The sequence below is a fragment of the Theobroma cacao genome, chromosome 10 (genome assembly GCF_053813885.1).
Source record: "Theobroma cacao isolate CCN51 chromosome 10, ASM5381388v1, whole genome shotgun sequence".
NCBI classification, from domain to species: domain Eukaryota; kingdom Viridiplantae; phylum Streptophyta; class Magnoliopsida; order Malvales; family Malvaceae; genus Theobroma; species Theobroma cacao.
In genome coordinates this window covers 23,827,905-23,842,913 of record NC_142648.1, presented here as the reverse complement: position 1 = coordinate 23,842,913, position 15,009 = coordinate 23,827,905, and the positions used below count along the sequence as shown (strand labels likewise).

The 15,009-nt window shown below is 34.2% G+C and overlaps 1 protein-coding gene across 1 annotated transcript; it reads left to right on the top strand.

Moving 5' to 3' along the window:
• Nucleotides 1–10,843: 10,843 nt before the first annotated feature.
• On the top strand, nt 10,844–13,955 carry CRR22 (Pentatricopeptide repeat (PPR) superfamily protein). Its single transcript, XM_018129356.2, has one exon. The coding sequence runs from the start codon at nt 10,995–10,997 to the stop codon at nt 13,419–13,421; it is 2,427 nt and encodes an 808-aa protein (XP_017984845.2). The 5' UTR covers nt 10,844–10,994; the 3' UTR covers nt 13,422–13,955.
• Nucleotides 13,956–15,009: the final 1,054 nt, after the last annotated feature.

The following is a 15,009-nucleotide window of genomic DNA, read 5'->3' as shown; positions in this document are numbered from 1 at the left end:
TTGAAAGCCAAGCATCTTAAATATGTAGGACAACTAGCACTCGAGAATTTAGCTTAGTAGTTGGTACATAATTCCTCTACCTTAAGAGTAGGGTTCGAATCCTTCCTCCCTCAATTATAAATATATATATATATATATATATATATGTAGAACAACTAGTTTAACCTACCAAGTGTTTTTCCTTTCTAAAATTAAGAATATAAAATTATAAAGGACATAAGTTGGCTAAATTTCTTTTGTCATTTCCTTTGCAAGACTTTGATTAGACTTGGCAACTCATAAATATACATGTTCGCCCCATGCCTCTGTCATCACCCTAAACCGTTGTTGAAGTCCCTTGAAATAGAAACATGGGGTGCTTGCCAATTGCCTATCAATCTCATTTTTTTGTCCACTTTTGTTTTGTTCAACCCTAGCCCTATGACAAACATTAGAGAAGCCAATATGTCAATCAAGCTTTGGTTTGTTTTCAACATCTCTAATGCTTTTGTTGGTTTATGAGTCTAGTTTCTCTTTCCTCTCTACTTAGTTGGTTTCACAATATAATTGTGAAAATACATGAAATATATCTTCAACTAAGTGCGAGCGAATGAAGGGGGAATTGGACTCATAATCCAACAAAGTCATTAGCTTATACATATACATGTTTGCCTCATGGCTCTCTCATCACCCTTGAACCCTTATAAAGTTCCCTTAAAATAGAAATATATAGGGTGCTTGCCAATGGCCTATCAATCTCATTTTTGTTCCCTATTGTTTTGCTCAACCCTAGTCCTATGACAAAAATTAGAGAATCCAATATGCTAATCAAGTTTTGGTTGGCTTTCAAGGTCTTTGTTGCTTTTGTTGTATTATAAGCCTAGTTTTTCGATCCTCCTTTCTTGACCGGTTTCTAAATATTGTGAAATTATATGCAATATATATAAAGTAAATTGTGAGAAATGGTCAACCTCATAAGCCCATTTCAGAAATAGTTTTCGATATAAAGTTAACTATTTTTACTCAATTTTTGTTATGACTTGATAAAAATGCCTTTGAAGACATTTCAAACAAATTAATCTCCCAATTTCTCCTTCTCGCTTTATAGACAAATTAAATGCTCTTGCAGCTCTCTCAGTTCTTTTTTGCCATCCAACTCTCTCTGATTTGAGCACCATTGCGATCGCATTCTGGTCTTTCTCTCGCCATCTTACCACATCGTCATTGATATATAGGCCCAAGAGCAGAGATGACATCAAGATATGTTATTGGTTTATTGCTTTTTACAGAACTATAAAATTGATAGAAAACTCAGTCCATTCATTTCTTAAACTTTGTTTGTAAATTAGAACACTGCATAAATTTATTACATGCCATGCCTGCATGTAATAGCTCTAATGCACATGGCGTGTAAAAAATATGTTGAACATGACATGATGTGCAATAATATTTTTTTATACATGACGTATAGTAAAATTTGTCTGTGCATGGCTAGCAAAATGCTTGAACATGGCATGTAGAAATTTTTTTCTGAAAATGGCTTGTAGCATACTGTTTTTGAACCTGCCATGTGGCAAAATTGTTTGGCACATGGCATGTAACATTTTGTCAACATGGCATGTAACATCTTTTTCTTTTTTGAATATGACGTGTAACAATATTTTTTCAACATGGAAAGCAACAATATTTTAGAACGTAGCTTGTGTAGGGTTGTTGATAAATTGATTTGATTTTTTCGATTTAAGAGATTATAGAGAAAAATGTAAACCCATTACGTGTAATGTAACTTGTTTGTGAGCACTTGCAAGGTGTTTGCAGTAAACTTACTTTCATCATACAATACTTGGTAATTAATGGGTTTGAAAAGAGAAAAGAAAATAGCCCATTTTGTTATGTAGGGAAAAAGTAAGCCCACTGATTACCATATCTTGTATAATGATGAAAAAACTAATATCAAACAGAAAAAACATATCACAATATTAAAAGGAAAGCTTGGTTGACCTAGATTCCTGCATGAGATTAAAATCAACTTCTGTGGGGTGGCAAATGGTAGTATGACCATCAAACTTGTAAAATTCTTTTGAATATGGCATGTAAGAATAGCATGTTTTCAACAAAGCATGTAGCGAAATTTTAAAACAGGGCATGTAGCAACATAATGTGTAAATTGATTTTGACACTTTTTTTTTAAATTTCAACGGTGTGCCAATTGTATGACTTGTGATAAGACATGGTGGTCATTAGGTCAATTGAACTTACAAGGGTGGTGAGATAGAATGCAGGGGGTTAAGAGTGATTTTTTGTTTGCGAGGTTGATGAAGTTGGTTGAAGATGTTGTCGGGGTAAACTCACAGAATCACGAAATTGAGTTACAAGCATTGATTAATGTACCCAAAGAGCTATCACACCCAATTATCAAGGACGATGAGCATGTTGCATTAATTTTACTAGAGCAAAGGAATGTTCTAATGGTGTACGTCACTATTAAAGAATGCCATACATATGTTATGACACGTGAATAAGCTGTACAACATAGCATTCAGTCCTTAACCCACAACAATGGCAATCGACATATGCACATCCGTTTGTGCAACTTGGTACACATACGACATTCTCACAACAATTGGTTCCATAATTTCGACAAGCATGTGCATCGAACCAATTACTTGCTTTTGTCCAACCAATGCTATCATCAAGTGAAATTGTAGAAGGTCTAATGCCATTTTCAAACAACACTGCGATGCTCAAGGATGACGTTGCATCTGATCAAGGTGAAGATGATTGGTTCCCTATCGGTGAAAATAACTTTGGTAACAATTCTAATAGTGGGCCTGATGGCAGGCATGATGACAGTTTAGAGGATGACTAGGTTTACGATAGTAACATTTCCAATTGCAATCATGTTGAAGGCAACACAAAACATGTCAAAGGTGTCTATTTAGGAGATGTTTATTACAGTGACCCCATATACAATAATGCCATCATTGATGACAATGAGATTCGTTCGCTTGAGACATTGATTGATGACGATTATCAAGAAAGGGTAAATGCAGGGTTATCTCGTATGTGGCTTATTCCGAATGCAGATGTGTTCTCTTTCCAAATAGTTACCACTAAGGAGTCCACATCAACTGATAACTATTTATATCGAGAAAAAATATTTTCCTCCAAGACCGAATTGAAAGGAGTTTTAAACAAGTTGGCACTAAAAGACTAGTTTGAGGTAAAAGTTCAAAGGTCATGTCAAGCTGGTTTTGAGGTTACTTGTAAAGACAAGCCATGCAAGTTTGGTGTGTGTACAATCCAGTTACTTGAAGGAGATTATTGGTAAGTTCACACATTCCACAAGGTATACACGTGTACTGTCAATGGTTTGCAAGGATGGTTCTACACCGCGAGTACAAAGATAATTGGTGAACTTATGTCCCATAAGCTTTAGGCTAAATGAGTAGCAGTGAGACCTAAATGCATAATTGGTGAGATGAGGGTTCAGTGGGGATTGGAATGCTCGTATTTTAAGGCCTAGCAAGCAAAGGAGTATGCGGAAAGCCTTGTTTTCATCTCCCGAAAGAGTCATTCCAACTCCTAACCTCGTATTTTCATATGTTGAAACATGTAAATTCTGATACAATCACAACAGTAGCCACTGATGAAATACAATGATTCAAATATTATTTTTGGTTGTACAGGGCTTATATCTAGGGGTTCAGAGCTATAATGCGTCTTGTAGTTGCTATTGATGCCACACATTTGAAAAACGAGTTCAAGGGTGTTCTATTTATTGCTGTCTACAAAAACATGAACGAGTGCGCATATCTAGTTGCATTTGGCATTGGCCACGTTGAGGACGAAGACTATTGGACGTGGTTTTTTAGCAAACTGCATTGTGCAATTGGTTGTCCTAAAAACACAATGTTCATTTCTGATCAATAACTTGGCATTAAGAAAGTGATTCAAAAGGCATACACAAATAGGCACCACAGTGTATGCGGTTACCATGTGAAGAAAAACTTCAAAAACAAGTTTAAGCACGATGACGTTTCAGTGATTTTCACCCTTACTCAAGACTGCTACAGAGCTTCCAATTTCAATAAACATATGAACCAGCTAAAGCAAATTCACAATGAAGCACACTCTGACCTTATGAGAATAGGCATTAAGAGATGGGCCCGTGCACTATCACCGATCAAGTGATACCAACTCATGACATCCAACATTGAGAAATGTGTTAACTCATGCTTGAAGCATTCAAGACAAATGTTACTTACTGTTGATCAAGTTCATTAGAGACATGTTCAAACATTGGTTCCATGGCTGATACGAAAAGGCCATCAAGGTGACCACGCCTCTCAGCCTTTGGGCTGTTAGGCAGTTGAGCACACTGTTCAATGATGCACATCACTTTCTAGTTAAATTTATTGATCAAATGGAGTTCAATGTTAAAGATAGAAAGATAGACGAACTTGTAAACTTGTTTAAGAAGACATGTTCATGTTGGGAGTTCCAAACAAATCTATTGTCATGCGATCAAACAATTATAGTTATAAAGTACAAATATCCATGTTTCTTAATTGATTTGTAATTAACTTAACTTTTACATTGTGCTTCAATTGTGAGTTCATTGTGTTCGTAGTACGTGCAAACGTGAAGTCATTGAATTCTGCTCAGACTACTACACAACTATCTATTTGTGGAGGGTTATGTTGGGTCCATTCACCCAATTGGGCATCCTAGTGACTACGACATCCCCCTTGATGTGAAAGAAATCATCATTTTACCACCACTTAAGTGAGGTCAAGCGGGAAGATTTATGAAAAGAAGGATTCCATTGGTTGGGGAAGGCAATCGACTACGAAGATGTTCATAATGCAAGAGTTACGATCATAATAGACAAAATTGCCCATCGCCATTTACAATTCCATCCATAAATTCGGCTCCATGTCCAAGTCAGTCGACACCTCCATGACGACGATGACCGAAAGCATGTTCAACTTGTAGACAAATTGGTCACACACGTAACACTTGTCCAACACGAAGGACAAAGTTTGAGAACATAGGGTGTCTTGTAGACAATGATAGTGGCATAGCCTAACTAAATGTGTGAGCCATGTTCAGTACCTTTCTTACATTCAGAGTAGTTTTGGATAGAACTATTGAAAATGTGTAAGTACAAAGGAATAATATGGCGTGCAGTTTCTTACATTCAAATTTTCTGTTTGTTATCTACTAATAGACTAACTTAATTTTTCATCTGTTTGCTATTCTAGTTTCTTATTGCAACTAAAATCCTTATGCTTACAGGGTAAATGCAACGAAAGGTAATATGAAAGACAGAGTCAGGTATTGGTTCTCTGAACTTGTTAGCCCAAGTAAGCTTCAAAAGTTTTCACACTAGTGGTTACACACCATGCCTTGGTAGGCAATTGTTGCTACACGACATCCATATATAACATGTTGTCACACACCATGTCAATAATATGTGTTGTTACAACTTGAGTTTAGTTGTTACACGCCACGTAGACAATACGGAAAGTTGCCACACGCCATGCCAACAAATAGCGTTGTTACTTGCCATGCATAAATAGACACTGTTATTACACACCATTCTATATTAGTCTTTTTTCAAGAGGGAAGCATTGGTTATTTGTCAATTACTTTAATTGTTGAGACTAGGAATAAGATCCACAAAAATTACTTGCATAAATCAAGTCACAATATGTTTTGTAGGTGAAATAATGCAAAGAGGAAAAAATTCATGAAGAGTGAGCATAAAATGAAATTGGAGTCGTTCCAAACCCCACGAGATGTCATCTTTAACAACTTATTCCTATGTTCCTTCAATCATATATATTTCGTTTGGCTTTTCGAATTACTTGGCTCTTTTATGTTATTGTTTGACTATTTATTTTATTTAGCTTTAAGAACTTATAATTGCAATAAATGATGTGTGAATAATTTGTTTTTCAAAGGCTATGAAACACTTCATAATTGGAAATTAGGTTGTCTGCAATTCAAGAGACAAAACTTTAAATTTCTAATCCAAAACGTCCCCATCCTTTACAAGGGTCACATTGAGAAGTTGAAAGGTTGAAGTAAGTTCATATAAGAAGTTAAAAGGTTGAACTAACGTTTTTTCATTACTACTTTCTAAGGTTTTTGTTTCTCTTTTTTTTTTTTTTTTGCATTGATCTTAATGGAAAAAAATTTACAACAATATTCAGTGTTTTCCAAAGGAGGTGTTGGCAGATATTCTTACACATGTTGCTTCCAATTCAACAAAATTTAGTCTCTCCATTCATCCTTAACTAATTAAAATGGGCTCCAACCAATTAAGAATTCTTTAACTTTAAATCTCTTGGTTTGGTATCTTGGACGGTCATCAATATTTTGAATTTGAATTTTGGCACTTTTTGACACTTTAACTTTGACCTTTTACCAGTTAACTATTTTCCTTTAACCGATCAAAAGACTTTCTTTTTGCATCCAGCACCCGCTTAACTGATTAAATCTTGTGTTAACCAGTTAAGACCTTTCTGTCTGTCCTTAATGTAGTGCCCAAAATTGCTTTAATTGATTAAGGATTTGTGTTAATCGATTAAGACTAATTTGTCTTCATTAAGGCTCTTTCTTCCTTACTTGTTTAACCAACTGACCCATCTTGCAATTGAACAAGCATCTTGACTTGCTTTCAAATACCAAATATATTAATGAATTTAAGTTTTCTCTTGTACACTTAAATAATATAAGTAAACACCAATGAATGAGAATGTTTTGTTATCATCAAAAACACATGGAGTCAACATTCTCTCTCTTATTTTTGATGATGACAAAACACTCCTTGATCAAGAATGTAATGTCTATGTTCAATATGAATGCTTTAAATCTTTATGCATAATGAGTTGCTCCTCCTTAGTTAAGGCATTTAGTTTTCTTTAAAGATTTGCAATAAAATATTTATAACATCCACAATAGCTAAACAAAATAAACAATATCTACAATAGCTAAGCAAGATATATTGAATATCCATAATAACTAGCATATAATATTCAACAAAACCATAATTAGACATCACACAAAAAAATTAAACATGAAGACCTATCAAACTCTATTTAACTAAATCTTCCTCCTCTCCTTTTTTGTTATCATTAAAAAAGATGTTCAAAACTTCCCCTTAATGAGTGCATCTAAATTTTATTTTAATCTTTAAATCACACTTTAATGAATGGGAATCATAAGCACTCATACACCTAAGTCATACAAGCTTATAGATATAGTTCAATAACTTCAAGAGTCAAGCTTGTAACTATATAAGAACAAATGTATGGGAGTTAAATCATATCAAAAACTTGTCAAAGATCACTCAAATAATGTTCAAGCAAATTTGATCATTTTGTCATAATTAAAACTATAATAATTTTAAAGTTAACAGGTCCAGTTGTTAGTCAACCATTAATATTTTCGTCAACTTGAAACGTGATAAAGGTAAAAAGACAATTTTACCATTGTTTAATTTTTAAAATTACTATTGTATAATTTTTTTATTAATTAAAAAAAAGGTCCCCATTTAGGAAGCATCAGAGCTCCCCCAAGGACCTCGATCAGGGCTCTCAAGGGAGCATTGGTGCTCCCCTCCCTTGGTGCTCCCCTTTCGTGGGGAGCTAGGGAGCACTAATTGTTGCTTCTGATTTTTTTTATTTTTTAAAAATATAATAATAATTTTTAAATTAATAAAGAAAGAAAGGGCATTTTAGTCTTTTCATAATTTCTATTAACGGTGTTTGCACTCTTAGGACGGAATGTTTATTTTGAAAATTAATGAACCTCTATGTAATTTCGATCAAAACTTAGGGAGGTGAGGGTATTTTAGCTTAACAAAAAATTCGACATTCACTCACTTACCGTTTGTTATGAACTTCTTTGCTGTGACTGATTACTTCGCTTTGAACTTGTTCAAACAGTTTTCTATCTTTGAGAATGAATTAAATGATTGTTTAATAAACCTGTCGTGTAATACACCTAGCGTTTGTGTTTACGTCAATGTCCAAAAAATCAAAAAAATCATCTCCTGCAACATGAGGATGTTTTTAACAAAATGTCGTGTAGCAAATTCTGGACAGATTTATTTTCACCTATCTGCGAGTGTATAACAATGCGCATAAATGAGGAGGTTTCATTAAGGGCATTTTGTCCCAAAATCTTATCTCTTGGCTAAAACAGTCAAAATTATGAGAAGAATTATTTTCAAAAACACTTTATATTTGAAGGCTAAAAAAAAATTATCTTCTTAATTTATTGCTTAAAATTATATCAGTATAGTAAGATTACATGGAACTAATATAATTTGGTTATATAATAATTGATATTGGACTTGGAACCATAGAACTTCCGTTTAAGGATATTGGGCATTGTGCTTGGAATCATAGCACTACAAATCAAGGATAATTAAGTAGTGGATATCACGATAAATCAAGGATATCAAGCATTGTAATTGGAACTTTAGCACCTCAAATCAAGGATATCAAGAATTATAGTTGGAAAAGTAGCATACAAATTAAGGATATAATTAAGCGAAATGAAGGACATCATTTATTATGCTTAGAACCGTAGTACCCCATATCAAAGATATAAAGTATTAGGCTTGAAAGTGTAGCATTACAGATCAAGGATATCAAGCGTAATGATTTGAACTGTATCACTATAGATCAAGGATATCAAGTATTATGCTTGGTACCATAACATCCTATATCAAGAATATCATATATTATGCTTAGAATTGTAGTACTACAGATCAAGCATATTTAGTGGATATCATGTAAATATCATGATATAGCAAGGATATCATATATTATGCTTGATACCATAAGACCTCAAATCAAGTATATTGGGCATTATGCTTAGAATAATAACACTACAAATCAAAGATGATTAAGTTATGGATATCAAGTAGATATCACGACAAATCAAGGATATCAAACATTATAATTGAAATTATAGCACCTCTGATCAAGGATATAAAACATTATGCTTGGAAACGTAACACTACAAATCAAGGATATATTAAGTAGTATCAAGGATATCATCATTATGCTTTGACTCGTAGTACCCCATATCAAGGATATCAAGTATTACGCTTGAAAGCGTAGCACTTCAAATCAAGGATGTCAAGCATAATGATTTGAACTGTATCACTATAGATCAAGGATATCAAGTATTATACTTGGTATCATAACACCCTATATTAATGATATCATCTATTATACTTGAAATTGTAGCATTACAGATTAAGGATATTTAGAAAAAAATTCTATAAATAATGATAATAATAGTAAGAAAGAATAATTTTAAATTAAAAAATTATAAATAATAATAGTAATAATAAATCAAAGATAATTATTTTAAAGTATTGATAATTTAAAAAAAATTCTTAGTGTTTCAATTTTATTAAGAAATTTTCATGTTATATTTGAATTTCTTTTATTTTTTATTTTTTTGGGATGATTATAATGTTTGTTATTATTTTGTTTGCATGGTATTTCAGTTGTAAGGACTATTTTTTTTTTGTACAAAATTCTCTAACATTTTACCTTTGTGTTGTAATTATTATATATCTTGTGATGCAAATTTGTTGAAAAATTTATGAAAAAGAGTGGTCAGAATAATGCTAAGTGCTGATGTCAAATACACAAATTTGTATATGAAGAATTTAGATGCAGATATCATAGAAGAACTTTTGCAAGATAAATTTTTCAAGTTTGGGAAAATTGCTAACCTATTTGTAGCAAAGGATGAAAATGGGGCTTCAAAAAGTTTTGGCTTTGATAAATATGGGAAAACATTAAATAACTAAAAAATTGTAAATAAATAAAAAAGGCAACAAAGTAGAAACTCAAAAAAATAACAGAAAGTCAACAATGCCTACATAATTTATTAAAATTAATAAATCATCCTAACGTTTAAAAAAAACCATAATACTTAAAAAACATATTAAATTATTTTTAAATATTTTAAATAATATTCTATTGTTATTATATTTAATTAATTTTTATTTTTATTTTAAATTAAATAAATATTTATAATTATTAATAAATTAATATTTATTAACCAAACGTGAGGTAACAAATTAAAATATGTGATATGATATTTCACTTTTCACGATATTATATAAAATTACAAATAAGTTTCGATATAGAGTTGTATTTAGCCTCAAATAAAAGTATATAAATTTAATTCAACAATTGGCATTTAAATTTTATGTTATTTAAAAAAATAATAATAAGTGATGGAGTAAGAAAACAAAAGAGAAGGTTCGGCGACGGCGCCACCTGCTACCAGCGACGAGTAAAACAGCTCTGCTAAGCAAAATCCCAGAACAAAATCTCTCACCCTTTTCCTCTCTTGGCCCTTCCTCTTTTCTGTCCGAATCCTTCATCGCCCAATGGTTCCACCGCCGTCAACGCCGCCACCCAATCCCCAACAATTCCTCTCCTCCGTCCTCTCGCATCTCGGCCCTTCCTCCCTCCCTTACACCAAAGACACCAAATGGCTAATCCGCCAATACCTCCTTTCCGTCACCTCCCACTACCCTTCCCTCGAACCCAAAACCGCCACTTTCACTCACAACGACGGCCGATCCGTCAACCTTCTCCAAGCCGACGGCACCATCCCCATGCCTTTCCAGGGCGTCACTTACAACATCCCGCTCTCTTTTTAAAAATATATTATATTGTATATCGTACAATATTTTTTATATTTAATTAATTTAATACAATAGATATATATATATATATATATATTAATTTTCGATAATTATGGACCAACATTATTTAAAAATGGTGAGAGATATGGCTATCAACACTCACTCAACACACACGGCCCATTTAACACACGCCAAGAGAAAACAAAAATCCCCGTAATCCTAATCCAGTTCCAGCCCTCCTCCCATTTGAAGACGCCATGTAAACATAGAAAGGAAAACGGGTAACAGACATGAGATACGTAACAAAGGCAAAGCAAGCATGAGCTCTCAGCTCTTAACTTCTCCTCCACCTTTCACCATCCCAACACCAAAACCCCACTCCCACACCCTCTCTCAAAGAACCCAAATCCCTCTCCATGTTTACAAACACCCAACAGCCATCCTTTTAGAACTCTCAACTTCCATCAAAGAAGTCTACCAAATCCTTCCCCATATCATCAAATCCAATCTCTACTCCCAACATTTATTCCAAACCAAACTCCTTAGCCTTTTCTGCAATCACGGCTGCATTCCCGAAGCCGCCTGTGTTTTCGAACCCATTGAAGATAAACTCGACGTTCTTTATTACACTTTGCTTAAAGGGTATGCCAAGCACTCATCATTGAACCAGGCTTTATCGTTTTTTGTTAGAATGAAGGTTGATAATGTTAAGCCTGTTGTTTATAACTTTACTTACTTGTTGAAAGTTTGTGGTGATAATGGGGAGCTTAGAAGGGGTAAGGAGATTCATGGGCAGCTGATAAAAAATGGGTTTTCTTCGAATGTCTTTGCAATGACTGGAGTTGTTAATTTGTACTCAAAATGTAGACAAATTGACGAAGCTTACAAGATGTTTGATAGAACGCCTGAGAGAGATTTGGTTTCGTGGAATACGATTATTTCTGGCTTTGCACAAAATGGTTTGGCTAAACTTGCTTTAGGGTTAGTTGTTAGGATGCAAGAGGAAGGACAAAGGCCTGATTCGATTACGCTAGTTTCGGTTTTGCCTGCTGTGGCCGATATGGGGTTGGTTAAAATAGGAAAGGCGGTTCACGGTTATGTTATAAGAGCTGGTTTGGAAGGGCTTGTGAATGTGAACACTGCATTGCTTGATATGTATTCGAAATGTGGGTTTGTTGGTATTGGGAGGTTGGTTTTTGATGGGATGAAACAGAGGACTGCCGTGTCGTGGAATTCAATGATTGATGGTTATGTTCAAAGTGGAAATGCTGAGGAAGCGATGGTTGTTTTTCAGAAGATGTTGGATGAAAGAGTGGAACCGACTGATGTTACTATAATGGGGGCTGCTCATGCTTGTGCTGATTTGGGTGATCTTGATCGCGGAATGTTTGTTCATAAGGTATCAGATCAGTTGAAACTTGGTTCCAATGTTTCTGTTATGAACTCTTTGATTTCTATGTACTCCAAATGTAAGAGAGTTGACATTGCTGCAGATATTTTCAAAAAATTGCATGGTAAAACCCTTGTTTCTTGGAACGCTATGATTTTAGGCTTTGCTCAAAATGGGCGCAGTAATGATGCTTTAAACTACTTTTACGAGATGCATTCTCGAAATATACGACCGGATACATTTACAATGGTGGGTGTGATTCCTGCTCTGGCAGACTTATCAGTTACACGCCAGGCAAAGTGGATTCATGGATTTTGTATAAGAAGTTGTTTGGATGCTGATGTTTTTGCGATGACTGCACTGGTTGACATGTATGCAAAATGTGGAGCAATTCACACTGCCAGGAAGCTTTTTGATATGATGAACGAGCAGCATGTGACTACATGGAATGCTATGATAGATGGTTATGGAACACACGGGCTTGGAAAAGCTGCTTTAGAATTGTTTAACGAAATGCAAAAGGGCTCCATTAAGCCAAATGATGTGACATTTCTATGTGTTCTCTCTGCTTGCAGCCACTCAGGTATGGTGGACGAGGGGCTCTGCTATTTTAACAGCATGAAAAAAGATTATGGCATTGAACCTGCTATGGACCACTATGGAGCCATGGTTGACCTTCTTGGTCGAGCTGGTCGGCTAGACGAGGCATGGAATTTCATTCAAAAGATGACTATTGAACCAGGGATTAATGTCTATGGTGCCATGTTGGGTGCTTGCAAAATTCATAAAAATGTTGAGTTAGGTGAGAAGGCAGCAAACAAATTGTTTGCATTAAATCCAGATGAAGGTGGGTACCACGTACTGCTTGCTAACATATATGCAATGGCTTCAATGTGGGGCAAAGTGGCTAAAGTTAGAACTTTGATGAAGAAGAAAGGGCTTCAGAAAACACCTGGCTGCAGTGTAGTAGAGTTGAGGAATGAAGTTCACAGTTTCTATTCTGGAACCACAAACCATCCTCAGTCCAAAAAGATCTATGCTTTCCTTGAGGAGCTGGGAGATAAGATCAAAGCTGCAGGTTATGTGCCTGACACAAGTTCAATTCATGATGTAGAAGATGATGTTAAAGAGCAGTTAAACAGTACCCATAGTGAGAGGCTAGCTATTGCATTTGGGCTTTTGAATACCAGCCAAGGCACACCCATACATATTAGAAAAAACCTGAGAGTTTGTGGTGACTGTCATAATGCAACTAAATACATTTCACTTGTGACTGGACGAGAAATCATAGTGCGAGATATGCACCGGTTCCACCACTTCAAGAATGGAACCTGTTCTTGTGGAGATTATTGGTGAATTGTCTTTGTATGAGTCTTAATTCTTAAGAGCTGTTTATTGGTGAAATTATCTTTTTATGAGTCTTCATTCTCGAGCGGTAATGCACAGGTTATTATTGGAATCAGAAATTTCTGAGGAATAAGGCCCTGAACATGGCAATAATGAGATTTCTGATGAAATTTTCTTAGTTCATCTCATATTGAGTGTGAAGTCTGAATTAAAGGTTCCAAACTAGAAGAGACAAGAGGTTTGGAAAGCCATGCCGTATCTGCTTAATGGAGCAATATCTCATGTTTTAGTCATCTCCTGTCTATAACTTGTTCTTACTATACCACTTTATGCTTGACTCTTTAATTTGGAAAAAGAAACTCCTTCAATTCAATCTAACTATAATTGTATTATCCCCTTTCTTTTCAATAGTGGAAAAGTTTTTTTAATTACTTTTATGAGAGAAATTATTTTCATTTTACATCCATGATTTTGTATGTATTAATGAAATGTGGAACAATAAAATTTATTAGTCACTCTATGAATTTGCCTTTGAGTTCCAAATTAATTTGATTGATAAAGTATAGCCTTTCTTACAGGTTCTTTTGCACAGTGCCTACAAGCCCTTGATTTTTCACTCTTATTCCATAATTACTAGCAGATGCAGGCAGAAAGTTTTCTAGGTGCTCAATCTGGTTTAGTCATATATTGGCAGACCAATTGCGAAGGTAGCAGACAACATAATTGTTTGTCAACCTAGAGCACTTTTGTAGAGAGTTTCCAGCAATGGATTGATTAACCAAATCATCTTTCTGCATTAGTTTTGAAGCTGCTATCAAAATTGCAGGTTGGGAGTGGGACTGTACTAAGTGCCAAGGATGCCAAAACAGCCATTGATGCTGGACCCAAGTTTCTTATGAGTCTTGCTACAGCAAAGGTATATGCTAAGAATTCTAAGACTGTATCTGTATTTGTATTCATCTTTTGGAAACTGACAGAGATCAGTCTTGAAGCTTATTAATGTAGAACAAGGGAGGAAATATAGGTTGGAGATGAAACTAGAGAGAAAGGGGATAAAAATAGAATAATTTAGGGAGAAGTAGACAAGTAATTATGTAAGTTATCTATCGTGAATTGGGAATAAGGATTGAAGATGTGATTTATTATTCTTTGGAATTCAGATGCTGCATTTTTTATACCAAATGACATTACTTTGCATTCATACTATCCAGATGGAATTGTGGAAGTTGTTTTATATTTTAAATTATTTTTAATGTTTTTTAATATAAAATATAATAAATTTTGTTTTTTTAAATCTCGTAAAATCAAATATGAAAATTAAATTTGAGATAGCAGAAATATTGTAAAAACATTATCTTTCATCATAAATAGAGTTTTATTACAATTTGAGCAAACTTCACTTACATCTCTTATGGTTTAAATTTAAAGTTAGTAAATTTGTTCACATTTAAGGGTATTTTATAATTTTACAGCAGAAAAAAAAACTAACTGGTTAACTCCTTGTGAAAACCAAGTTATTTACTTAATGTTAATTGTTAAAAAAATTATAAAACAACAAGAGAAAGTTTGAGAAAAGAAGTTATTTAGAAAGTGTTAA